Source organism: Phyllostomus discolor, chromosome 1 (assembly GCF_004126475.2).
Source record: "Phyllostomus discolor isolate MPI-MPIP mPhyDis1 chromosome 1, mPhyDis1.pri.v3, whole genome shotgun sequence".
NCBI classification, from domain to species: domain Eukaryota; kingdom Metazoa; phylum Chordata; class Mammalia; order Chiroptera; family Phyllostomidae; genus Phyllostomus; species Phyllostomus discolor.
Window position 1 is genome coordinate 74949157 of NC_040903.2, and position 27905 is coordinate 74977061.

Genomic DNA, 27905 nt, shown 5'->3' on the forward strand with positions numbered 1-27905 from the left:
CACACGTTATGAGGCCAAGGATAACACAAAAAAAGAAAACGGTATGCCAATATCTCTGATGAATACAGATGCAAAATCCTAAATAAAATACTAGCAAATCATCTACAACAGTACATTAAAAATATAACACATCATGATTCAGAAGGGTTCATTCCCGGGGTCAGGCATATAGATGGTTCAACATACACAAGTTATTCAGTGTAATACACCACATTAACAAAACAAAGAATAAAAATCACATGATCTTATCAATAGGTGCAGGAAAAGCATTTGATAAGATACAACATCCATTTATGATTAAAATACTCAATAAAATGAGCATAGAAGGAAAATACTTCAACCTAACCAAGGCCACATATAATAAATCCTTAGGTAATATTATAGTCAATGGTGAAAAACTGACAGCTTTTCCTCTAAATAAAACCCACTGTTATCCTATATACCAGTGATTTTCAAACTTCTTCATTTCATGGCACACATAAACTAAAATACTGAGGCCTACCCCCCAAGTTTTTTTTTTGCTATTTGACAAAAAATTAGGCATAATTATGATTCATTCACACTGATGGCTATTGTGTTGGCTGCTGTCACTTTATTTGAGAATATAACAAAGAAGTCACTGCCCTGATTAATTAGTCAGGCATTCACGTTTTAAAAATTCTTGCAGCACGCCAGTGTTGCCTTTTGTGGGACATCAGTGTGCCACAGCACACTTGGCTGCTATATACTACCAATGAAACTTCAGAAAAAGAAAAGAAAAAAACAATACCTTTTCTAATTGCAACAGAAAGAATAACATACCTAGGAATAAACTTAACAAAGGATATGAAGGACTTATGTACCAAACACTACAAAGTATTACTAAAAGAGATAAAAAAAACTACAATGAAATGGAATGATATTCCATGTCCATAGACTGGAAGAATCAACACAGTTAAAATGGCCATATTATCAAAAGCAATATACAGATTTAATGCAATTCCCATCAAAACCCCAATGTCATTTTTTAATAACTAAAACAAAACTAACCAGATTTGTACAGAACCACGAAAGATCCTGAATAGCTAAAGCAACCCTGAGTAAAAAGAACAAGAACTATCGATACTGGAAATCTGGCCAGTGCTGGCCACAGTGCTGACATAGATGGATGTCTGCCTGCCTGCCTGCCTGCCTGTTTCCCTCTCTCATTCAGGAACACCATCAAACTCCCTGCCTTCAAATTATACTACAGAGCTATGATAATCAAAACAGCATGGTGTTACCCTGGCCAGGTGGCTCAGTGTGTCGGAGCACTGTCTTATGCACCAAAAGTTGTGGTTTTGATCTCCTCTCTGGTCAGGGTGTATGCAGGAAGGAACTGATTGATGTTTCTCACATCAATGTTCCCCCCCTCTCTAAAATTAATAACCATATCTTCAGGTAAGGATTTAAAGAAGAAACAAACAGCATGGTACTGGCAGAAAAACAGACACACAGGCCAATGGAATAGAATTGAGAGCCCAGAAATAAAACCACATGTATATGGTCAAATAATTTCTGACAAAGGAGCCAAAAACACACAATAGACAAAAGAAAGCGTCTTCAATAAATGGTACTGGGAAAATGGAAGGCCACATGAAAAAGAATAAAACTAGATTACAGTTTGCTCCAAGGTACAAGAATTAATTCAAAATGGATTAAAGACTTACATATAAGATCTGAAACAATAAATTACATAGATGAAAACATAGGCACTAAACTTATGGACCGTGGTTGTACAGAACATTTTATGAATTTGACCCCAAAGGCAGGGGAAGTAAAGGCAAAAAATAAATGAATGAGACTATATCAATCTAAAAAGCTTCTGCACAGCAAAAGAAACCAACAATAAAACAAAAAGGCAACCAACTGAATGGGAGATGACATTTTCAAACAATTAGCTCTGACAAAGGCTTAACATACAAAATATATAAAGAACTCATATAACTCAACACCAAACAATCCAATTTGAAAGTGGGCAGGAGACCTGAAAAAATACCGCTTCCAAGACGACATACAAATGGCCAACCGATATATGAAAAGATATCCAACTTCACTGGCTAGCAGGGAAATGCAAATAAACATTTCAATGAGATACCACCTCATACCTGTTAGAATGGCTATTATGAACAAGACAGGTAATAACAAACATTAGAGAGGGTATGGAGAAAAAGGAGCAGTTCCTCAAAAAATTAAGAATAAAGTTACCATATAACCCAGTAATCCCTCTTCTGGGTATCTACCTGAAAAACTTCACAACATTTATTCAGAAAGATACACCTGTTATGTTCACTGCAGCATTATTCACAGTGGGACAACCAAAGTGTCTTTTGCTAAATGTGGTACATATACATACTATGGAATATTATTCAGGCATAAGATTTGCGACAATATGGATGCTAAGCAAAATAAGTCAGTCTGAAGAAGTTAAGAACCATGATTTCACTCATATGTGGAATATTAAACTGAAATTTATAGACACAGACAACAGAATAGTGGTTATGGGAGGAAAGCACGTTGGGGATAGCAAAGGGTGAAGGGGGCCAAATATATGGTGACAGAAGATGACCCGACTTTGGGTGGTGGGAACACAAAGCAATATACAGATCACGTATTACAGAAATGTACACCTGAAACCTGTATGATCCCATTAACCAATGTCATTCCAATAAAGTTAATAAAAAATAATAAAAATATTTTCAGAGATGATGATTTGTGTCACTGCCCTCTTTAATTAGGCAGACAATTAAGAGCTGAGTTGGAATTATAAATGGCAGAAAGGTAGCTCAATGAACATTTTCATCAAGTACAGCAGACAATATAAGTGAAGTAACTCTGACACTAGCAAGAATAAAGACTTGAAGCATAAGGTCCTCCAAAATATGACGAATGTAACTGAAGATTATTTGGGATGCCTCTAGATCTGTTAAGGAAAATTACTTTCTATGTGAAAACAAGAAATGTAGCTGCTCAGCTAAGAAAGTTGCTCCTATACACTAGCAAGTACAGCTCAAATAAATGCCTCAGCCTAATTACAAACTCAAACTTGATTATACATAACTCAAAAATAGCTAAAATTAAAAATGTTAATCTGTAAATTCTAAGGATATCCTTAATATACAAGAATAATGTAAACTATGCTCTATAGTTAACATGGTTTGATTTTGGGGGGTGCTGAACTATTCAGGTTCTCAATTTCTTCACAAATTAGACAAAAAAATAGAAGACAATTATTACAGAAATAATTCATTTATTTGAGTCAAATATTTAGTGCAGTAGACATCCCCTACTCTTTTGACTCTTCAGCATCTTTGATGTTAAGGAACTGTCTCTTCTCCCACTTCATAAAGACTCCAGGGAAGCTCTATCATATGGGGCTTCTCACCTGTATTTGAGAGTCCCAAATAACAGATACATCTTAGAAAAAATCTCTACTTTAGAACACAGTGGAACATCTAGACACCAGCTTTGTGTTATGCAATTCTAACATACTTGTCAGGTTGCTTTGCCTCCAACATCAAATTCAGGAGTGAGGGTACAGGGATAATGACAGCAGCAAGTAACAGTGAGGGAAGAGAAAATATCTAGAAGTCATTAAAAACATAGTAGCCTTTGAAAAACAGTTCGGCAATTCCTTAAAAAGTTAAACATAAGCTTACCATATGACCCAGCAATTCTACTCATAGGGATCTACCCAACAGAAATGAAAATATGTGTCTACAGGAAGACTTGTATGTAATTGCTCATAGCAGCAAAATTCATAATAGCCCAAACTGGAAACAATTCAAATCTCCAACAAAGAGTAACAAAATGTAAAATATTCATTTATGTGATAGAATACTATTTTGCAATAAAAGGGAATGAAATATTTATGCATGCCATAGTATGAACTGTAAAATCACGCTGATGCAAGAGATTACATATGGCATGATTCTGTTTATGTGTGATGGCCAGAAATAGAGATTTACAGAGATGGAAAGCATATCCATGGCTGCCTAGGCCTGGGGGTGGGAGTGCGGACTGACTGCAAACAGACTTGTGGTAATCTTTGGGGAGATGAAATGTTCTAACATTGGACTGTGGTGATGGCTGCACAACAGTATAGAGTTACTAAATCAATCACTAAATTGCACATTTACAATGAGTGAATGTTATGACATCCAAATTTCATCTAAATAACTGTTAAAAAACTGTTAAAAAGTAAAGTCATTTGATGTAGAAGCAAATAGTTTTAAAGCTAATGTGGGCATCCTTTTAACTATTACTATAAACAGTAATAATAATAGTCCTGTGTTATCAAGAACTGGCTCAATTATTTATGTTTCTATGCCCTAAATCATTTAAAATGTTTTGAAAAAGTCCACCCCAAAAGTTAAATTCCCTTAAAGAGAACAATAATCCCTAGATCTGAGATTATACAACACCTAGCCTGGCTTCAGACTACCTTTAACCCTGGATATCCATTCTACAAATTCATCAATTTTACTGGAAAAACAAATTCAAAGAGTAAGTTCCATCACTACTGGTAGTTCACAGGTCACAATATTATCTTTCTACTAAGGGATAGCATTACTGCAAATCTCTTAAAAGGAAAACAGTATAAAATCCTTAAAAGGACCAATATGAATTTATATTCCTGCCATACAGGTGACATACAATGTTCAAAGAATTCTCTTAAGGCCCCACAGGGCAAAAATAGATTAAAGTGTTATTTATATCCAGTATTTATAGCATTTGCAAAGAAGAGCTCCTTAAACATGTTTGTGTGTGAGAGGGTAATTGTTTCACTGATTAAGATTACTAATACAACTCTTTTAAAGACATTCAGTGGAGGAAGCATGGCAAACGAAACATTACATTAGCAGATATACAGGACAAAATCTCCCCACTATCTAGCTGTGAAATTTCATTGAATTTCAACAAGCCTAATGTAGAAAAGAAGTTGTACTAATTTTTAAAGCTCTCTTTCAGCACTAAAATGGATGCCAATTTTTTTAATAGCAGCAAAAAATTATGTTCAATGCTCGACCAGACACTATTCTAAGCATTTGAGATGCCTATACAATATGAGTTACATGCTTTAACTCAGAATTCCCATAGCCACTTTACAAGGCAGGTATAATGACTATTCCCACTTTATGAAGAAACTGAGGTAGTGCATTAACTAACTTAGTCAAGGGCAGTGACAGAACCAGGATTCACATCCAGGAAGTCTGGCTCTGGCAATGCTAAATGCTGGGTTTCGTTAGAAGTCGCCACACTCGAGTAACAATCCCTCCCTACCCACTCCGCAGGCTCCGGGGCAGTTTCACCCTACTATTTTGCATTTTCGGACCGCCCCCATTCCCGCCCGTACCCTGCTGGAGTGAAGAACCAAAATCCGCGGCCAAGCCCCACAGCCGCCTCCGGAGAAGGACGAGGAGGACTAACCCTCCTCTTGTTCCCCTAACCCCCACCAGGCCTCGGACCAGCCTCCCCGGTCCCCAATCGCTGCCGGTCCCCCGCGCTCACCGGCCGTCTGGCTCCGGCCTGGGGGTGTCGGGCAAAGGGTCGGCGGCGCCACCCGCGCAGACCTCGGCAGCCTGGCGGCTTCGTCTCCGCGTCTGGGGCTGTTTCTGGGCCGCCAGCTCCGGCTCCATGGCGCAGATGGGGGTGGGGCGGTGGCCGGTTGCCCGGGAAGCCCGCCGGGATGGGCACTGCGCCCAACAACTTCGGTCCGGAGACAAGTTTGTCAGATAAGCGCCACCGCCGTCGAAGCTACCTTCTGGCGTTTGAAAATGGTGGCCGCGCTGAGACCAGCCTATCAGGGGACAGCGTAAGGTTGCTAGGAAACGTGAGTCCCTCCCTTCTCCCCTCCTGTCACTTCTACCGCTCCGCACCGTCCGGCTCCGAATCGGAAGCAGGAAAGATTTGGGATGGGACAAACCAGCAGATTGGCTGGGTGGCCTCGGGTTTTATTCTGACTGCATTCCTGAATCTCCAAGACCCGATACCTATTTCAGTATTAGGACTTTCACCGCACAAGAGAGGTTGAAAGTAATGACCTGAGATGAGGTTTGTGTTTTGGTCACATACGCTAAATTATTCATGTGAAATAAACTCCCCATTACCAAAGTTAAGGGAAATGTACACCTAGAGCTGCTCTAGGAAATCATTAAAATCTAATTATGAGCCCTCCTGTCTGCCGATGGGGCCAAGACAATTTCTTCCCTTCAACAACAGAATGACGAAGGTAGCAAAGGACCTCAAATAAAAAAGACTGCTGTTAAAGAGCACCTTCTTTGATTTTAAATATATTGCATTTCATGTGTCCAAGGCTTTAAATTAACCTCCCCGTTGATACTATGATTCTATTTATGGGAATCTATCCAAGGTACTAAAACTACATGTACATTGAGGGGTGGCAGAATACACTATCCAAAATATGCTGCTTTGTCATTATAACTATTTTGAGCTACAGGTGTTGCCTGTGGGAATTAGGTTTTTCCACAATATCACAAGAAAAACACTTCAGAGACCGATGCACGGGAGACTGTGGTGTGGCATGGTTTATTCATGTGGAGATATAAGCTGCCCCCTGGGTTTCCAATGTCCTATGTTCCTTTGTCCTGCTATGGAAAAAGTCCAACCATGTTCTCAGCAAGGCCAAGACAAAAGCCAGTGTTCACAGTTTCTGCTACATATTGAAGTACAGCCCAGTTCAGCATCAAGCCAGCTTAGTAGGTGTTTCCAGCTGTAGTACACTTCACGCTCCTTCCTGGAGCCTGCATGTGACATTGCATGGCTATGAGTCATGTGGCAGGTAGGACAACAGGGCCAGGAAGAAAGGACTTAGGAATGCATGGGGTGAGTGTGGGTTATCCAGGTGAGAAAGAGACAGAGGGAGCGAGTGCTTTTTTGTCCCCCCAGGAGTATATTAGCTTGAGTGTGGGACAGACCTGGTGCCTTTTGAAAGGCACCAATCAACTTCCTAAAGTTTTGTGGATTTTAGATGGGTCCACCTCTCAACTAATTTCCTCTTTCTCCAGGCTAGACCAGCAGGCCTCTATGGTCCAGCACCTCCTCCTGCACCATTTTGACTTCTGTTGAGTGTATGTCTATCTTGCCATGCTCCTACCTGACAATCTGGTACTGGAGGTGGAGAAGGGAGGAATATTAATCCTCTTGGCAAAGAAATACTTTAATACCCTTGAGTGAGAAGCTGCAACTTCCTGGCTGAACAAGCAAACAGGCTTATGCTTCACATTTTATTAAACTCAATATCTAAGTCCCTTTTGCTCTCTGTTCTCAATATGTAGCTAAACACCAGTGCTAACACAAGCACTTGAAGAACACCGGATGCAAGAAGGGCATTCTGACCTTCCCTTTTCTTCCTGAAAGTAGGAGATAAAACTTCCACATGAAAGCTGCCTTCCATATATCAGGAGGAGTGAAACGTTCTTCTTACCAAAGATGGGGAGAGCCAAGGGAGAGTGAATTCTGTATAAACAGACCTTACTAAAAAATTCTGATCTTCTTCTTTGGTGTCCTCATATATTTGGATACTTTTCTCCAGTGGCCTCTCTTTCTTTGACCTAGTATGTAAGCATTAAGATTTTGCCCCTTCTTTGAGTCTTCATTTTCCTATGAGGGCTTCCATGTACATGCAAAAATCTGCCTTTCTCCTGTTAGTCTGTCTTCTGTCATTTTAACTCTTATGCTAAACCAGGCACCCTAAGAGGGTAGAAGTAAAGTTTTGTTTCCCCTACAAAATGAAGATACTAATGGTATCAGAAAATAAAGACAATTTAAATAAACAATAATAGGGAAATGGTTAATTATGGTTAATGCACTGGAGAGAATATTTTCAGGCAATAAAAATGAACCATGAAGCACATAACAGAATAGTATATTATAACTTTTAAATAAAAATTTGGGATATAGAGGCATATTTAGAATATTCAGAGTTATGAATTATAAGAGATTAAACAAGGAAGAGATGAAATCAATGTACTAAAATGTCTCTAGATGGTCAGACTAGGTATTAAAATTTATTTCTTGTATTTATAACTTTTTTAATTTTGTGGCACTTGTATTTCATTTGTAACACAAGGAAAACATTTTTTTTAGGTTTAAAAAGGTAAGAAGTTAGGGAGTAAGATGCCTATAGTTAAGAACCACTGTGTTCTATCTTATCCTACCTTCTCCCTCAAAATTTAAGAAGTATTGATGTTGTAGCAGTTTTGGTAAAACAGCAGAGGCACACAGTTTAAGGAGTTGGTCTCCACTCAGAGAGAGCTTCAGAGGACACACTCACTGAGATCATACTGTGTGAAATTGCCAAACTTTGACCTTTTAGAACAGCAACTTCACTTCAACACTTCAACCCACTACTTTGATGAGAACTTTAGAAGTTAGAACCTCTTAGTTCTACAATTCTTGAAACTGGTTTTGTTGGTGTAATTAGAAATAGTCCTCTGGGAACTTGTAATAATCAATTTTCAAAGCACTAGCTAATACTGGATGTTGATGTAGGGACTCTCAGTGGGGAGGGATTTCTTTCTCGTGATCAGAATACTGTTGTTCTTTGCAGAGCGTGTCTTTTCAATGTTCAGACACTTGGGAACTCACTATTTTGTTCAATTATTCACAAATATTTATTGAATTCCTACTATATTAAGGCCTTGTACTAGATATTAGGGCAAGACTAAATAGAAGACAAATTTTAATCAGAAAATTGCTGAAGACTATACAAACAGAGCAAAGGGAAGTGGACCACGCTGAAGGTTGGTCATTCAAGACATGAAAACGCCTGGTGAACTGTCTTGATTCTCTAATGTGTAGACTTTCTGATGTCCAAATGCCCCTGCCCACAAAGGCAAAGTCTCACTCTGCCAGAACAGTACTGACAAATGTTCCCTGAATCCATTTTATCCCAGCTCCTTGCAAACTGCCCTGCTCTATTAACAAATTCTTCAGGGCAGGGCTTGAGGTAATTGATTCAATTTCAGCTTTCACATATCTTTAGAGTCTAGATTTCCCTTCCTGAGAAGATATTCTCATTACCTTAATTAGACCTAAATATTTTCCATATTTCTTCAATCATAGAATAGTAACCATAGATTTGCAAATATTCTCTTGGGGGACTTCCTCAAATATTTCTTCTAAGACCTTAGGCCATATGCAACGATACCACTCATCATGTATGTTGACCTTAAATATATTTAACAACTAGTATAATAATATCAATTAACATATAAATTAACAATTCTAAAATTTATTCTCTTACATTATCTAAATAAATCAAACTCTATTTTTGTAAAACTGCTTATCAAGTGATACATGTGCTGGTTTCAGCAACCAGTAAGGTCACAGCGTATTTACCGAATGTATGTATCTTGAGTTTTAGAGGAAAAATGCTGGGGATGCACAGTTCTTGCCAGCTCCATGTTCTTTTTCTTTTGCCACTTTGAAAAATCCGATTTAGCACTCTGCATCGTAGACATTTCAGTTTTTTCATCAAACCCTCATATTAATATTTTGCAGGAAAATAAGAATTAGAAGAATGCTTTAAAGATATGGAAAGTATGATTTCTTAAGCTGCCAATGGGAAACTTCCACTTGTGATAAATTTATTTTATGAAGCAAAACTTTTAAAAAAATTTTTATTGAATTTATTAGGGTAACATGGTTAATAAAATTATATAGGTTTTGGGCATACCATTCTATAACGCATAATTTGTATATTGTATTGTGTGTTCACCATCCAAAGTCAAGTCTCCTTCTGTTGCCATTTACACCCCCTTTTCCCTGTTCTACCTCTTCTATCCCCTTTTCCCTCTGGTAATCAACATACTGTTGCTTGTGTACATGACTATTTTTTGTCTTTTGGTTAATACTTTCAACTTGTTCACTCAGGCCCCCAATTCCTCTCTCCTCTGAGAGCTGTCAGTCTGTTTTCTTATTTGTGAGTGCTTCTATTTTGTTTGTTACTTTATTTTGCAGGATGATGCCCAACCAGCTGAGCCATACCAACCAGGGCCGTACTTTTTTCCTTTAAGGCTTCTTTACTTGTGTGTGTGTGTGTGTATGTATGTACGTGGAGATTTATATGTGTATGAGTTAATGGAATAGTTTATTTATGTATGGAGATTTATTTCAGATAATTGGTTTATGTGATTGTGGGTTCTGTAAAGTCTGAAATTGATGGGTGAGACTGGCAATTTGCAAAGGAGCTGAAGCTAAAGCTTCTCTGCAGGGTAAGTGGAAGCCGTCCAGCTTCCTCACCCAGGTGCTGGGTAACTAAGAGGAGCAGTGTTCCCATAGCCTTGGAGGGGCCTGATAACCAGTGTTCTTATAGCTTTGAGACTGCCTCTGACAAACTAATTCATAGAGCTATGTTACGTTATATAATGTTTTGGCAGTTTTCTGTCTTTGTTCCCCTCTAGCACTTAAACAGGTAGTAGGGGCTTCTCACTAGTTAGACACACACCTTTAGCCCGTGTGGCTCACCCACCCGTGAATAAAGGCACATCAAGCATCCCCATGGCTCTGTGCATTTTCTTCCATCTCCTGGAGGCGAGAGTGGATCTACCCGGCCTTGATCCGTTGCAACACAAGCTCTTTGGCTTTTAACATCTTTCAGCTGATTAGGTCAGGCTGTTCCCCACCCCCCCATTATCCAGGGCAATATTTACTTAGGGTGAAGTAGTTGTCAGTGTTAACCACGTGTACCAAATGCCTTCACAGCATTACCCGGATTAGTGTTTGATTGAATCACTGAGCACTATCAACTAGCCAAGTTGATATAAAACTGTCACATCAGAAGACTTCTCCAGACTTGAAATTCCAATTATTACTACTTGAGGAAACTTTTTTCTTTGAAGACTTAGATTTTCAAGGAGAGCATTACTTAAACATAATGCACTTAAAAATTACATTACAAAAGAGATTTTTCTCGTTTTCGTCTGATTTCTTTGCAAATCTCAGTTTATCACAGCTTTATCTCAGGGTGTTCAGGCCACCAGAGCTAATTTGTGAGTCAGCAGCTGAAAAACTGAAAAGAGGTTGTGCTGCTTTAAGTGAAGTCAGCAGCTAGGCCCTCAGGTGGAGTCACTTCCTGGGCTGTGATAAGGCTCACCTGGACACTCTGTCACTCATTACCAGGGGGCACCTTCAGCTCAGCATGGTAAGTGACTACTGTGCTTGTACCTTGTTGACAGTGTTGCTTCAGTGCTGTATCAAATTTTGCTCATCATGTTTAGCCCTCTTCCTTACCAGGCGATTCTTAATCAATTCTTGGTATGAGAAAAGAAATTTTTAAAGAACCATTTGTTTCTTTTAATATCCACGTTTGAAGCAGATTTAAATAAACTGTTCTCTATTCAGCTCTTGTTTTTGCTGCTTTTAGCAAAAGCATAGTTAATATGCAGGTGTTCATTGCCTTTAACCGAAATGCTGAAACATGAACTGCTGCTTCCTTTAGTTTTTGCATTGTTTTTAGACCTGGCGTGCTGATTTTTCTGTAGAAATCAATTACTTCACCTTCAATTGTAATTTCTGAGTTTCTGGGGACTTCAGACCCAGGTTACCCATTACTGATTTCATAAGTGTGTGGCAAGTAAAGTGCATGAACATCTTCTTTGTTCTCTCGAGTTTAGTCCTTTGGGGACCACCTCTTAAGATCCACTTTCCCTTTAATCTCTATGTTTCAATCACAATAATTTTAATTTCTCAGAATTTTTAATTTTGAAATGGAAGTAACCTTTCAAACTGCTTTTTTATCTTTGATCTTTTCCCTCCTGTCAAACATTTTAAGGGTGTTTAAATTGTTTTGCTCTTAAAAATGATGTCTTCCTACATGAGGGATCCTCATGGTAATGGGAATGTGTCTTGACTGTATTAATTCAGTATTCTGGGTATGATATTTACTATAATCTTGCAAGATATTTCCGCTGGGGAAAATGGGTAAGAGGTATAGGAGATCTTCTGTATTATTTCTTATGACCATATATTAATGTGCTCTGACATACAATATTGATATTCAGTGGGTATTTTATAATATTTTGTTATTTTATAGTTTGGTTAATTTTTTTTAAACTTTATTTATTTTTAGAGAGAGAAAGGGAGGGAGAAAGAGAGGGACAGAAACATCAATGTGTGGCTGTCTCTCAAATCCCCCTATTGGGGACCTGGCCTGCAATCCAGGCACGTGCCCTGACTGGGAATCAAACCGCTGACCCTTTGGTTCCCAGGCCAGCATTCACCACTGAGCCACACCAGCCAGAGCGTTTGGTTAATATTTTAACATAGTTTGGGAAGGAGGAAAAAGCTAAGAGAAGAATAAAGTGAAAATAGCATTTTGTAACCTGGGACACAATTATGTTACAGACTCAGCTGCTTCTCAAACGGTAAGGGCAAAGGTTGGTCCTTGTTGGGCCAAATGTTCCTGCTGAGTTTGCAAAAGACAGTGCCACTCCTATGTCTGAACCATTTGGGTAACAGGCCACAGAGCAGCAATTTTAAAAATAAAATACATTTTCATCCTTACCTGAGGACAATTTTTTATTGCTTTTTAGAGAGAGGAAGGGAAAGAGAGAAACATTGATGCAAGACAGAAGCATCGATTGGGTAGCTCCCAACAGTGCCCAGACTGGGGACCACACACACCCTGACCGGGGACCAAACCTGCCCACCTAGGTATGTGCCCTGACCAGGAATTGAACTCTCAATCTTTTGGTTATGGGACGATGCCCCAACCAATTGAGCCACACTGGCCAGGGCAGCAACTGTTTTTTTTTTTATGTTGGTGATTTTTTGTATGTGATTATTGTGTGTAAATGCCACGTGTGCATCTGATGTGGACTGGGGTGGTCAGCAGCTGAGGAAGGATGCTGTGAGAGAAATCTACACGTAAGTAGTTTTCATGCTGTGGAAACAATGAGTTCCCCTTCCCTACTTTTAAAATTTTACCTAAACCTAGGGATTTAGATGAGTTTTGATCTGATTATAGCAGCTATTGTACTGAGATCATTTTAAAGTCCAACAGGACTTTAAATGTAGGGGTGTGAGGAGGTTCTTTATGGTGGAATGTGTCGTTTTGATTTTTATGTTCCTGAGACTTTGAAATATTGGTCGGTACTTAAGTGAAGTGCTTTCTAAATCAAGTTCACAGCCTTTGTCAGGGGAGACTGATAGTTGTACAGAGAAGAAACAAGGGGGAAGTATTCAATTAGTGAGACTGAATTTCTCATAAAGCAAAAGGGCTATGTTATGACTTGTAAATCAAGGAGGCAAAGTACAAGGCATGATGGGCTGAGTGAGGATAGAGTCCAAGTCTGATTGCAGGGGTGTGTCCGGCCAGGGCCCCCTGCCTCCCTCTGACCAGGAGTCTTTTTGTAGTTGAATTTCAGACCTTGGGAGAGTACCAAGGCAGGGTTGCCTAACAGCTTATCAGGCAGACAGCTTGACGGGCCCCATGTGATGCAAAAACAGCCTTATCGCCCTGTAAGACACCTGCTTAGACTTGTCCCATGACTACCTGCAATCAAAACTCAACTATATTAAAATCAGCAGTTCCTGTCACTTTCAACTTTTAGGATTCTTTCTTTTTTTCTCCTTAGATGAGTAGATATTGTCTATTCAATAAATAAAAAGGTTTTTTGACTTTAAATAATGTGAATAGTGATTTAAAAGTGGGTTAGGAGAGTAGAGGCTGATGGTGGTGAAGGAAAACAGTAAAGTTTAAAATAAGAAAAAAAATCGCTATCCAGATATAACTGTAATTATATTTTTATATATTTTAAAAATACTCTTTCTATATTTTTAAATATATTTGACATCATACACTATATAACTTATACAACTTATATAATTATTACTTAACATTTTATCATAAACATTTTCCATGTCATATTTTTTTTTTGGTAAATATTTGAGGCTTGCATTCCATGCCATCATATTGATGTACATTCCTTTAAATGGTCAACAATAGGTGAATGACTGAGTAGATTGGTCCTTGTTTTTTCACCCTTATAAATTATAATATTTTGAATGCCATTGTACATTTTTAGGTTATTTCTTTTCTTTTGTATTTGTTTGTTGATGCCATTTGCCTATGTATATAGTAGATATCTCAAGGGCTTTTTAAAAAAAATCAGTGTATTTAAAAATTATCTTATGTATATCTGCGTTGTGAAATCTATTGCTTATTTCCTTGGTAAATTTTTCACTACTTTTAAGCTTAGAACATCCTTACTTAGTCAAAGCCCATATGAATAGCAAATGTCGCTTGTTATTCTCAAGATATGAAAAGATAACATCATTAATTTAACTGTTATGGTTTTAATATGTGTCAAATCTATACATTGATATTGGTTTTATTCTTTCTGATAACTACCTAATTTTTTTCTGGATAAGACAGCTTGATTTTGTGTGTGTGTGTGTGTGTGTGTGTGTGTATATATATATATATATATATATATATGTATTTTTCTTGATTCATGCTTAAGCAGTTACACAATAGGTGACTAATTTATGTTATTGAGAAAAACATCTTAAAGGAATCAACTTCCTTGGTTCAGTTGTTCCTGTATCCTGGTTTTTGATTTGCATGAATACTTCCGATTTGCCTCATAATAAATTTCTCCTGTTGGCATAAAGTAGCTGGTGTCTCTCAGTTGTAAGAAGAAGTGCTGAGTGACGTGACTCATGAGCTCTAGAGAGGCCTGCTCAGTTCTAACTCATTCTGGCTTATTTCAGAGGGAGTGCCTTTCCATTCATGTGGGCCAAGCTGGTGTCCAGATTGGGGATGCTTGCTGGGAACTCTATTGCCTGGAACATGGAATCCATCCGGATGGCTTTCTTCTCAACAGTAAAAAGGATCAGTTGGGAGTTGCTAAAATGGAGCATAAGGATGCCTCTTTTGATACTTTCTTTTGTGAGACAAGAGCGGGGAAGCATGTGCCCAGAACACTCTTCATTGACCTAGAGCCAACTGTTATAGGTAAGATAAGGTTTATGTTTTAGTGTACTTTACCAGGGCCACAATCAAAACAAACAAACCAATGATCAGTGAGTGGGGCTGTTAGATTATACAGTCCAGTCTATATAAATAAGATTATGTAGTGTTGGCTAGGGAGGCTCAAGTAATCTTTCAACAGCTCCATTAGGAAACATTGTCATCTCCAAGTTACAGGTGAGGAAACTACACCTTAGGAAGGTTATAGAACTTGCCTTAGGTAATTGAGTTATTCAGGGTTGAACTTCTGTGATTCTAGGTTTGCCTTCTCATAAAGCCATTCTCTTTGAACAGAAAGCAGCATAATTGAGTGAAGGAGAAAATGTAAAATAGTTAATACAACACTAATAAACATATTAAGTTAAGCCATATAAAATTGCCAACAGATGACCATTTTTTACAAAAAAATGTCAATTTCATATGCTACAACCTCATAATAATAGAAATTTCTGTGAGTTACAGAGGTAGTCATCCAAGGTCTCCTCCTGAGGAAACAGCATTTGCAAATTCAGAGGTATAGAGGAACGTGCAAGTTTAACAAGAGTTCAGCATGGCTGGACCTTCCAGTGTGAATAGGAGAGTGATGGGAGAGGAGACTGGAAAGATAGTTGGGTCTGGGTCATGGGCTCAGGTGGGGGAAGAAATGAAGTATGGTCAGAGAAAGAATTTTGCAAGTTTTAAGATTTTAGGGTTAATAGTTGTGAGTGATGATGACTCAAGTGGAGTGGAACTGAATGGCATTAGGGTTAAGGAACCCATGGAACAGTCAAATATGTGTTTGAAAACCATGGGAGTCCCTGAGGATGCTGGGCCAGGTACTTAAGTCATTGATCAACATGGAGAAGTTCAGGAAGTTGAGTGAACAGAGTGGTACTGCTGATTTCTGAGAGAGTGGCTTTCACTGAGAGAATTTATGGAACTCACCACCCTTAAGATCTCAACTGGACATTGTCATGAAGAAGCAGGCTTCTGTCAATTCCTTCAATTCCACTCTTTCATTGAACTCAGACTTAGATCTTCTGGTGAGAAACAAACAGCCCACTCAGAATTATATTCCCACTTATGTCTTGTTTATAAATATAGCTTTTAAAAAACCCAACTTTGGTAGGATTTTGGGGGGTATGTGTATGTTAGTTAAAAGTCATTTAAACTCAATTTTAGTAAATTTAAACATTTGGGGGTGTACAAAATTTGTGGTCATATTATATACAGAAGAGCAATGTGACTTGAGAGAACCATCTTGCTCTTAGAAAATTAGTGCATTTCCTTTAAGGCAGTGAGTTTCCATGACTAACTATGGATGTCTGGAGCTAAGGCCAAAGATGTATATAATAAGATGAATTGGCATAAATGTATGCCATGAAGCCAAATTTATCATTATTATATATGATTCTTGTTTAATGGGCCATGCATCATGCCCTATGATCTCATTCAAGCCTCATAATAGCTTAGTGGGGTAGGTCTTGTAATTGCCCTTATTTGTGAGGTAAAATAATTGAGGCTAGAGATATAAGTACTTGCTCTATAGCTAAGTGAGGAAGGCAAGATATAAATGTAGGATATTAATTCTTGAACACATGCTCTTTACTGCTATGCAATGCAGCAGCACACTATAACAACCAGAACAACATTCCAAAAGCCTGCTTAACCCTCAAAACACCACTGCATAATTCTTCAGGAGCCCTGCTATTTGGATAATTCTAAGGTAGGGGAATGGGACATGGGCCTCTGACATGTTGTTTTTCTTATGCTCCCCAGGGTTTTAAAAGGCCATGAAACCAGGCAAGGGTTGTACTTGGTTGTATTGGATACTGCCAACATCTTACCACCAATTTACCTGCCACAAGCATTTATGTTAAATGTATTTGAGTCATGTGGGCATTTGAGCATGCCACACCTTCTTTGTTGAAGCGTATTTAAAGTATACTAGTAATAATTTGCATTGGTATCCTCTTTCATACTTTTCCAGCACACTGTTGGCTCTTTGTGGATTAAGAAATACTTGTCTTAAAATGCCAAAGTGCCACAGGATGTGTGGTGGGTTGAAGAGTGTCTCCTAAAAGTCTATGCCCACTTAGAACCCCAGAATATGACTTTGTTTAGAAATAAGATGATGTCATACTGGATTAGCGTGCCCTAAGTCCAGTGATCTATATCCTTATAAGAAGAGTGAACACCCAGGGGAGAGAGCATGCATGATGGAGGCAGAGACTGGCATGATGCAGCTGCCAGCCAAGGAACCCCAGGAACTGTTGCAGTCCTCAGACCTTGGAGACAGGCACAAAGCAGATTCTCCCTCAGAGCCTTGGGAACAAATCGACACTGACTACATCTTGCTTTTAGGTGGCTGGCCTCCTAAATAAATTTCTCTTGTTTTAAGCCACCTGGTTTGTTGTTATTTGTTAGGGCAGCTCTAAGAAATGAATAGAGGGTATATGATGGAAAAGCATACTTTCAATTTGTAGCATACTAGTTATACCTTTTCCTAGACTAAGGAAGGCCAAGTCAGCAGTTTAAACCCATTGCTTTACCACAACATTGGGGGAGGAGAGGAGGAGGAGAAGTGGGGAGCCCTGGTCCAGGGCTGTGTGAGAATTAGCAGAGGGCTAGCAGTTGATGGAGTAGAGTGGCTGACCTGCTTTTCCCTCTGCAGATGGGATTCGAACAGGCAAGTACCGCTCACTCTTCCACCCAGAGCATCTCATTAATGGGAAGGAGGATGCTGCAAATAACTACGCCCGAGGTCACTACTCTCTGGGGTCAGAGATCATCGACCTTGTGCTAGAGAGAATCCGAAAACTGGCAAGTGGCTCTCTTTTTCTCAGCTGGGTTAGGGAAAATGTGCCCAAGTGCCTGGGATTCTGCGGGACACCTCCTAAGCATCACCAGCAGTTCTACCACCAACATAATCACCACCTAACCTCTCTCCTCAGAGCCTTCTGCTGTGCTCAGAGCTGGGAAGTGTCCTGATGTGGGCTTTGTTCACACTGTGTTATGTAGGAAAAGTCAGGCTTCACACCTTCTGTATAGCCCCATTTTCTATTTTTTCAAAAAAGATTTATTAAGGAAATATATTATTTCCCCCCTGCTTTATTGAGATGTAATTAACATACAACATGTAAATTTAAGGTATACCACAAGAGGATTAGTTAATACTTCTATCCCCTCACATAATTACCTTTTTAAAAATTTTGTAGTGAAGACATTTAAGATCTACTCTCCTTGCAACTTGCAAGTAAACAATACAATATTGTTAACTATGGTCACCATGCTGGACATTGGAGGCCTGGATCTTGGTTTTATCTTCTAAAAGTTTGTATACTTCAACCAAAATCTCCCCATTCCTCTCCCTCACCCACTCTGGTGCTCAGCAACCACTATTCTACTCTTCATTTCTATATGTTTGGCTTATTTGGATTCCATATATGAGTGAGATGATACAATATTTGTCTTTCTCTGTCTGAGTTACCTCATTTAGCATAATGCCCACAAGGTCCCTCCATGTTTGCAGACACCAGGATTTCCTTTTCTTTAATCACTAGTCCCCATCTACCCTTGGCTTCTGCTAACTCACAGTTTGTCTTGTTATCAGAGAGTTCCAAAGCACCCTAAAACTTGTAATTTTTCAATAGTAACCACCATTTGTAAAGTTAACAAGACGCACATCTTACCTGAAGATTAGTTACTCTGTTTACTGACAGTTAATTCTTTAAGGACGTGTGTCTGGAAAACACTTTGTTGAGGACATGTTTTGGTATTTGCCATAATCACTAGGTAATACAATGCCTTTACACCAGCACAGTAGACCGGCTGGTCATACAAACATAGGCCCTTTGTTTACTATGGGGGGAAACTATGTTGCTTCAATGTTTTGCTAGTCATTTTCTTTGTTATTGATAGAGACCTTGCTTTAGATCACAATTATGGAGGGCAGCAAAAGACAGTTGGATATTTATACTTTACTTACAGTAAATCTGTATTGCCACCTCAGAAGTAATGACTCAAGTATGTTTCAAAATGAATATGTTTGTTGTGCAGTTGATAATGGTAAATCAGTCCTTCACGAAAGTTTTGGCTTGTTTTGGGAACCACTGCTTCTTGGTTTATTTGACTGAGTTTTGATATCTTGTTTACTTTCCCAGGCAGAGCAGTGCAGTGGACTGCAGGGATTTTTGATTTTCCGAAGCTTGGGCGGAGGCACTGGATCAGGATTTACATCACTCTTAATGGAACAGCTGTCGGTACAATATGGCAGGAAGACTAAATTGGAGTTCTCTGTCTATCCAGCCCCCAGGATCTCCACTGCTATAGTAGAACCTTATAACTCCATCCTCACCACCCATTTCACATTAGAGCACTCAGACTGTACCTTCATGGTGGACAATGAGGCCCTCTATGACATATGCCATCATAAACTTGGTGTTGAACGCCCCTCTTATACCATCATTAATAGGTTAATAAGTCAAGCAGTATCTTCCATTACTGCTTCCCTCCGGTTTGAAGGGTCCTTGAATGTGGACTTAAATGAATTCCAGACCAATCTAGTACCTTATCCAAGAATACATTTCCCCATGACAGCCTTTGCCCCCATCATTTCTGCTGACAGTGCCTACCACAAGGACTTCTCTGTGTCAGATATCACCACTGCTTGCTTTGAGTTCTCCAACCAGCTGGTCAAGTGTGATCCTCGACTGGGGAAGTACATGGCCTGCTGTCTACTCTATAGGGGGGATGTGGTTCCCAAGGATGTGAATGCCGCAATTGCAGCCATGAAGTCAAGAAACTCCATTCAGTTTGTAGATTGGTGTCCAACAGGTTTCAAGGTGGGCATCAACAGTCAACCACCCACAGTGATGCCAGGGGGCGAAATGGCCAAGGTCCAGCAGGCTGTCTGCATGCTGAGCAACACCACAGCAGTTGTAGAGGCCTGGGCCCGCCTGGATCACAAGTTTGACCTTATGTATGCCAAGAGGGCATTTCTACATTGGTACATCAAAGAAGGCATGGAAGAAGATGAGTTTTTAGAGGCCAGGGAAGATCTGGCTGCTCTAGAGAAGGATTATGAGGAGGTGGCACAAAGTTCCTAATGCATATGTGATGGTGGAAATGAATGTTAAGTGCCATGTTCACTTTTTAAGACATTGTACAGTTAATGGGTAGAATTCCCTTGATTAGAAGAAGAATGAAATCAAATCAAGCAAGAATATAAGTTCCACACTAAATCTAAATTAAATCAGCTGATATTAACAATGAGCACATCTTTTCTTGTCAGTACAATTCAGCACTGCTACCTGTGAATCTTCTAAGCTTTGGAGTCCTTTCTGAGTTATGTATGACTTTTTTTTGTTCTTTGAATAGAAACCTGGCTATATTCTTTGCTTTTTCAACCATGACACTATCAAACCCTGTACTATTTCTGACGTGGGACACAGCACAATTTTGATTATTAATGTTATTTCCTCCACATCTATACTTTGTACATTGATTAAATAATGAGCATTTTCAGTATGATTTTTTTTGCTTCCAAATGTGGGGCTTAAGGTCTCAGTTTGCTTTTTATACAAACAAACAAACAAAGATATTCTTGGGTCTTTCACAAATTTGAATCTGTGTGTCTTATAGGTCCTGTAGGTGAAAGTGATCTCTTTCAGCTTTCCTTCCTTGATGAGGTGTTCTCAAATTGTGGCCCACAGAACCCTATATCAGAACCATTTCAGAAGTTTCGAAAAAAAAATGTAGATTCTTAAGCTTCACTATGCACTTGCTAAATGAGAAACCCTGGGGATTGGAGGCAGGGTGATCTGAGGATTTGAAATTTTAAAAAGACACTTTAATGGCCCTTGTTGGTGTGACTCGGTGGATTGAATGCTGGCCTGCAAACTAAAAGGTTGCTGATTCTATTCCTGGTCAGGGCACATGCCTGGGTTGTGGGCCAGGTCCCCTGTTGGGGGCATGTGAGAGGCAGCCAATTGATGTTTCTCTCTCACACCAATGTTTCTCCTTTTCTTTCTCTCTACCTTCTCCTCTCTCTAAACACAGATAATAAAATCTTTAAAAAAATAAAATAAACACTTAATGGAATTAATTTTTGATATTAAACAGTATTACCGCTTGGTAGTAACTCATTTTCAAATGAGTTATAATTTAAAATAAAAAAATTATAAATATGTTAAAATCACTAGCCATATTTTTAAAATCCATGATGTTTATTTAGCCTAATAGTTGGAATTAGGTGAACTAGGTATTGCAAAGGTGTTTGCTTGGGCTGGTGTTGCTCTTGAGCTGATGGTTGATACTTTTCAGGTGACTCATTCATCAGATGTTTACCTTTCAGCCTTGGTCCTCTGGTTGTCCTCTCTCTTGGCCTGGACATGGTCAGTGGTTTTGGTCTGGTAGGCCCTATACCTTGGCTGAAGGTGTAAAGTTGTGTGTATTATCATAAGATTTACCAAACTGCAATGCTGCCACCTTCTTACATGTTTCACCTGGACCCTAGAACTGCTGGTCCATCTTTCACATGTTCCTGGTACCTGTTTCTACACATTCAAATCCCTGCCCTGAGGTGTGGCCTTTAAAGAACTCCATTTGAAGATGTACTGTTTTGTCTGTTTTCAACTCCAACCATTGTCACCAAAGAGGCCAACAGCCACAGGTTTGGTGGAAATGGTATTTAGATATTTGTCAATACCTGTGAAGAGACAGTTTTCCAGCCCACACAACTATCAGCAAGTTTTTGCTCAGTCCTATCTCAGAGCATTTGGGCATTCTTTGGCCTTGGCTTCCAAGGCCCTGTACCAAGAGCTCGATCTATGCTGACACCTAAACAATAATCATACCAGGGTTCCCTTGGGAACAAGGACAGTTAATCCTAAGATGCACACAGGACTTCCAGTACAGTAACAGGGTAATGAATATGACTCTCACTCTCACCTCTGACTTGCCGTGATCGATCAAACATTTGGAGGACAGTTAAAAAATGTATACATTTTTTTTCCTCCCAGTAAAGGGAGTGATTTGGTGAGCCTAATTGTTACTCTTATCAAATCCAATGCAGACTAATAGTGGACTGTCTGGCTCTTTATATAAGTGTGGAAGAAAACCTTCAACATTTGAAGGAGCCTGTACTGGTATCCAAATTACTGGGGGAACACTTATTTTTTTCAATTAACCTATGTTTCTCATGTTTACATTTTAAACATTATCTATCTTATTCAACTTTAAATAAAGCTATTTGATGACCTAAGTACTATGGACACTTCACATATTTGTGAGTTTTAGGGTTAGGTTTCCTAGAGATTATTTATCAAGACTCAAATACTTTTCTTTAGGCTGTTTCTTTTAATCAAATTTGTCACTGTAAAAGGGAAGATGTAACATGAAAGAAATATTTAACTAGATATTAGGAAAGATGGGTCCCATTCATGGCACTATTATGATCTTGAAATATATACTTAGCTTTCCCATATCTTAACAGCCTCATCTTGGACAAGGTTATTTATAAGACCCTTTCCAGTTCCAAACTTTGTGAGTCTAAGAATTGATTAATTTGTGATGCTACCTGTACAATGCCATACATAGATGTGAGATTTACCAAACATTGTTCTTTATTATTCATGTTACCTCTCTATTAGTTTATTAAATATTCATTAGAATATTTTAGTGGATACCCTAGAAATTACAACTTTCAAACTTGACTTATTGGTATGCACTAGTGTTTTTACCATTGCTGGGCAATGAAAACATCATAGGATTCTTCAACTTCATTTACTATCCTGCCTTTTGTGCATTTTTTACCTTGTACTTTAATGCCATACATATTTTAAACCCTACAAAATGTTGATTATTAGTGTGTTTTTAAACAGTAGATGTTTGTTCAGATTTTCCCTCATTATTACTCTTCATTCCTTCTTCCATTACCATACTTCCACCTGGCATCATTTTCCTTCGGACAAAATAACTGCCTTTACTCTTTCTTAATGTGATCTGGGGTTGAAAGGGAATATTTGCCATTTTTTCCTTGAAGAGTGAGGCCACCTGAGCTAATGATTGAAATGACTCTGAGGAGTATCTGTGCTGATTAAATGTGATCTTGAGTCAGGGACTGTCTAATTCGTTTGTGTCTCTATGGTGTCAGGCATGGAGTTGGTACTTAGTACTTATTAGATTGAAAAGCATGAGGAGTTTACCTTATTTCCTACCTGATTTAAATCACATCCATCTGACTTTAACTTCTTATGTTCCTCTTTGATCTCCCCTTAAAATTATTTTGAATCTTCACATGTCCTCTACTATCCCAGAGGAAAGACCTCTCCTTTCCAAGGCCACTTCTGATTTGTGCACCTTCTCTCCTTGACTCTTCTAGATGACCTTGTTCTTCCATGTCCCTGTATGTTCTCTCTCCCTTTCTCCATTGACCTCTTCTCTCTTCTTGTATGTCAAGGTCTCCTCATTAAAAAAAAAAAAAAAACAGTACCCTTTTCTGGATTCTATTACTCTTATACTGTCACATCTTTCCACTTCATCAAACTTTCCAAAGAATATACATCTGTTGCCTACAACTCATCTGCTCACTTTTTAGCCTTTGTTATTTGGTGACCTCCCCATCATTCTACTAAACTATTGTCTTAAAGACCACTGATCATACCTGATTTATCAAAACAATGACTTTCTCAGCCTTCAGATTTCTTGACTTTAAGCATTTGTTAATTTTTTTTCTTGAAACTTTTCCTTTGCTTGCTGTGGCACTACTTGGTTCTCCTCCTCATCAGACATCTCCACAGACTCCTTTTCTCCATCATCTTCCCCTAATGAAGATGCCTTTGATTCTCTCTTCTGGTTTTTATCTTATTCATAACCACATCAGCTCTACATGGGTACTGTGATTTTCTTTTTCTCTTGAGTGAATTCTGTGCTGGAATTTCTCCCTAATGTACTGACCCTGTCCTCTCAGATGTTTTGCCTATAATTACATTTAACTTCTTCCAAGAAAAACATCATTTTCCTCCAAAGAAACCTGTTCTTCCTTTGGTGTTCTGTCTTATGTCATCATCTCCCCAGTAAAGCAGAGCCTAAGCAACACCATCATTTTTTATTGTTCTCTCTTTTCATTTTTTTAAATCTTCACCTGAGGATATTTTTAAAAATTTCCTTTAGAGAGAGAGGAAGGGAAGGAGAGAGAGAGAGAGAAATATTGATTTGTTGCTTTCTTGTATGTGCCACAACCAGAGATTGACCCCGCAACCTGGGCATGTGCCCAGACCAGGAATCCAACCTGCCACCATTTGATTTATGGGACAATGCTCCAACCAACTGAGTCACATCATCCAGGGCTCACAACCCCTTCCTTTTTCTTCCCATTGACACCATCCTAGCTCAGGTCATCAAATCCTTTCCCAGTCCCTAGCACACTTGTATCTAAATGTTTTTCTGCTTCTCATTTTGTCTTCCTGATCCATCCTACTTACTACTTTGTGACTGAATGTTCTGAAGACCATCTTGGATTATTCTGCTCCTTATAAAAGGTTTTAATGATTCCCCATTGTTGTAGGCATGAAGTGTAAACTCCTGCATGTGATATGCCGAGCCTGTTACCACTGGTTACAGCTTAAATTTCCAGTCCCATCCTGTACTTTGCTGTCATGCATTCCATTCAAAGTAGACTCTCCCTACTTCTCAGCATAGATTCTTATCTCTCTCCTATGCCTTGTTCCTTCTCATTGCTCTCTCTCATTTCCTGTGGGACCATGGGCTGTAATTCCTATTGCAAACCCAGTTCAGATGTCACCTGTTCCATGTAACTGCTTGGGACTCTTCTTCCTCATGCCTCTTTGAGCTACCAGAGCAATCTGTATTATCCATTTACTCCCACTCTAGGATTCAAGAGGCAAGGTAGGTTTACAGTTGTAGGTATGTGAGACACAGAGTTAATGCTTGTATTATTATTTATTAATTATATTATTTTCCATACACACAACTATAAACTTACAAAACTATGCTTACTCTGTATTGTAAATACTGAGTGATGAAACTTTTTTTCATGTACATATCCTGCATAGTGCTTTTAACTTTTATTAGGCTTTTACTAAGTACTTAAAATTTTTTTTTAAAATGTACATGTATGGTTTCTTTTTTCAGACACTGGAGGGCAGTGGTGAAATGCTTAAATACTGCTCAGTTGTTTGTATGAGTGTTGCTGGTCTGGAGGGCATTTGTGTACGTGTGTGTGTGCATTCTCACACACAGAAAAGACCATTTACAGGTTTTTCTATTGTTTTTAACAATTAATAACCTACTGAGATTAAGATAAAACAACAAATTATTACATAAACTTTTAAGTTCAGCTTGTGAATCTTATTATTGCTAAGTCTAGCAAACTTAAAGAATCACTTTTAAAGGGGATATACATGGATTTTTGTTCCTCTTTCTAATCTTAGAGAAATATTCTTTAGTATTTTATATTGCCTTAATACATTTGATGTATTTCATTTTATTTTAAGAACTTTAATTGTCTGATGAATTTTCTCAATACCCTATTCAGATTCTTGCTTATTTTTCTTTTTTTTCTTTTCTTACCAATTTTTAGTAGCTCTTTGTATATGTGATCAATGGACCATTTATCTTTTATATGAGTGGCAAATATTTTTCCAAATTTGTCATTCATTTGTATTTTGACTTTGCTGCTGCTGGTGGTGGTACTGTTAGCTGCTGGTGTGTGTGTAGGTTGTTGATTCCACCATGAAGAAGTTCATTTTATGTATTTTTATGACTTATCACCAAGCTGAATGAAGAGAGTGGAACCACAGTCCCTGTCTGGGAATCTGGCCCTCAGGGTCTGCTCCCAGAGGCCATCAGGCCATTAGGGTACTTGCTGATGTCTGTTGTTAGTGGACTTTAACTCATATTAAACTCTCTCATCTCTGAATTTCTCATATATTCTTTATACTAATTGCTAGTGCTTTGTAGTCCATAACTTATATATTCCATGGAGGTATTTGCTTTTCTTTCATTTTGGTTTTGTCTGTTTGCTTAGATGTTAACTCATGGAGAGCAGAGGTCTTGCCTCACACATCAGCACCATGCTGGGCAGTTACTGTGGGTTCAGGGAACACCAATTAAATGCTTTGTGGCCCTATGTCCTAGCAGGCTATGGAGGATGTGGGGCTTCCCAAGAGGGATAACTGAAAGCTCCCTCTGCTGTCTAGCCCAGGTACATCCTGGCAGCAGACCCCTGGCTGTGCCCCTTGGGTGGGACCAGGGCCATGGAGATGGCTCTAGATTGAATGGCAGCAGACAGAGCCCTGCCTGTCTGATCTATCCCAACCTTTTCTTTACTCTCCCTAAGGCCTCCAAGAACCATTCACATCCTGGGAGAGATGGGGAATTGACTCATTTTGTGTTCTCCCTCATTTGCCTTCCTTTCTGAGAGAAGAGTTTTAGAGGCAGCTGGCTGATGGGAGAAGAACTGAAACAAGTGAGGGGTTCAAGAAGCCACTGGCTTTAATGGAAGCAAGAGAGCAGGGAAGGGATTCGGTGGTGGGATGGTAACCAGTGTGTCTCCTTGTCTTCCACTCTTGGCTGGGGTTGGTGTGCGGAGAGGAGAGGAGCACCACTGGGTGTCCTCTTCTCAGCCATGGGACTCTCAAGGGGAAGTGCGGAGAAGGAGAAAAGAGACACAGAGCATAGGGAGAGACCTTAACAGCTTTGAATCATGAAGGTGGGACAACACTGCACATCTGTGTATTGTATAGAGGAAGGATTTGGGCTAGGGGCAGGAAAGGATCAGAGGGGTTGAGCAGCGAGGCAGCCTATAAAACTGCACCATCCACACAATACAAACTGGTTGGGTGGGCAAACCCTCCCCATCCCCCCGACCTCCGTTCTTGTCCTTGATGGGCCTCGATTCACCTTCCTGCTGCCCTTGATTCTACTTCTTCCGTCCAATCTGTGCCATCAGATGAGCATTGGCAGCTGCCTTGGCTCGCAAGTTCTTGGCCTTGGCGATGTTGAAGAGGATGTTCATGATGTTAGTGGGGACATCAAGGGACAGAGTGAGCTTGGTACGCTGGTCACCCTTGGCCTTGTCCTGGTACATCCTCCCCCTGAGTTGTGCTTGGGACAGGTATTTGTACGAGGAGCTTCCAGCTCTACTGCCATCCCCAGGGCCAGAGAAGGTCCTTTTTTTCTTGTTTTCCTCCTCCTCCCTCCTCTCATCCTCTCCTGAGGATGGGTCTTGGCTGGGCAGGTAGGGGAAGACTCTTTTGCTCAGCAGGGATGCATCCTCCAGCTGGCTCTTCTTGGCCTCAGACAGGGCTGTGTCGATGCAGCAGACGATGGACTGGGCTTTGGAGAACTTGTGGGATAAACCCATTCCAGGGGCCCCTATGGGCAGTAGCAGCAGCATCAGGAAGTGGGCCGGCAGGAGCATCTCTCCCTGTGGTAGAAATGAGGGAAGTGGGAAGGGCTGTGAGAGGGTTCAAGGCTCAGAAGGACTGGGTTAAAATCCAGTGCAGCCCTGTTAATGCTCTGCTACAACAGTTCTCCAGACCAGCAGCATCATCTGGAAATTTGTTAGAAATGCAGATAATTCTCAGGGGACTGAGTTGCAGATTCCCCGCCTCCCCATTTACCTTTGTTTAGGGTTTGCAGAGTAAAGGAAAAGAAACTCTCCACACAGAAAAGCTATCTTTTGCTCCTCACCAAAGTCTAATTCCTAAGCAAGTTTCTCCTCTTCCATTTTTTGGGTTCCTTTACCATCACCTCTAGTGAAACACCGCAAAGGTCTACATTTTCCTGCTACCTGCTATGAAAACATTGAGCCTCACTCATAACTACATTTTTCTCACTTGTATACATGAAACTCAGTTATTGTTTAGGGTTGTTACAGCAGTAC

The 27905-nt window shown here is 39.5% G+C and overlaps 3 protein-coding genes across 3 annotated transcripts in view; 1 reads left to right on the plus strand and 2 right to left on the minus strand.

Annotated features, from left to right (window-relative positions):
• NET1 (neuroepithelial cell transforming 1) overlaps positions 1-5735 on the minus strand; it is a 49356-nt gene extending 43621 nt beyond the window's left edge. The window contains exon 1 of the mRNA XM_028505945.2: positions 5530-5735. Coding sequence (XP_028361746.1) covers positions 5530-5657 — 128 coding nt within the window. The 5' untranslated portion in view covers positions 5658-5735. The remainder of the gene's footprint in view (positions 1-5529) is intronic.
• Positions 5736-11083: 5348 nt separating this feature from the next.
• TUBAL3 (tubulin alpha like 3) lies at positions 11084-20882 on the plus strand. Its single transcript, XM_036025029.1, has 4 exons — positions 11084-11185; positions 14758-15001; positions 17670-17818; positions 19159-20882. The coding sequence occupies exons 1-4, from the start codon at positions 11183-11185 to the stop codon at positions 20101-20103; spliced, it is 1341 nt and encodes a 446-aa protein (XP_035880922.1). The 5' UTR covers positions 11084-11182; the 3' UTR covers positions 20104-20882.
• A 5520-nt stretch (positions 20883-26402) lies between these two features.
• On the minus strand, positions 26403-27441 carry UCN3 (urocortin 3). Its single transcript, XM_028506538.2, has one exon. The coding sequence runs from the start codon at positions 27438-27440 to the stop codon at positions 26940-26942; it is 501 nt and encodes a 166-aa protein (XP_028362339.1). The 5' UTR covers position 27441; the 3' UTR covers positions 26403-26939.
• Between the last annotated feature and the right edge of the window lie 464 nt (positions 27442-27905).

What these genes read in the sequence shown, in the direction of transcription:
- TUBAL3 (XM_036025029.1), top strand. An exon ending in CCTAGAGCCAACTGTTATAG is followed by an intron (nt 15,002 to 17,669) that starts GTAAGATAAGGT and finishes TTCCCTCTGCAG; the next exon opens with ATGGGATTCGAACAGGCAAG. An exon ending in TAGAGAGAATCCGAAAACTG is followed by an intron (nt 17,819 to 19,158) that starts GCAAGTGGCTCT and finishes TTACTTTCCCAG; the next exon opens with GCAGAGCAGTGCAGTGGACT.
- UCN3 (XM_028506538.2), bottom strand. Translation starts at nt 27,440, where the DNA reads ATGCTCCTGCCGGCCCACTTCCTGATGCTGCTGCTACTGCCCATAGGG.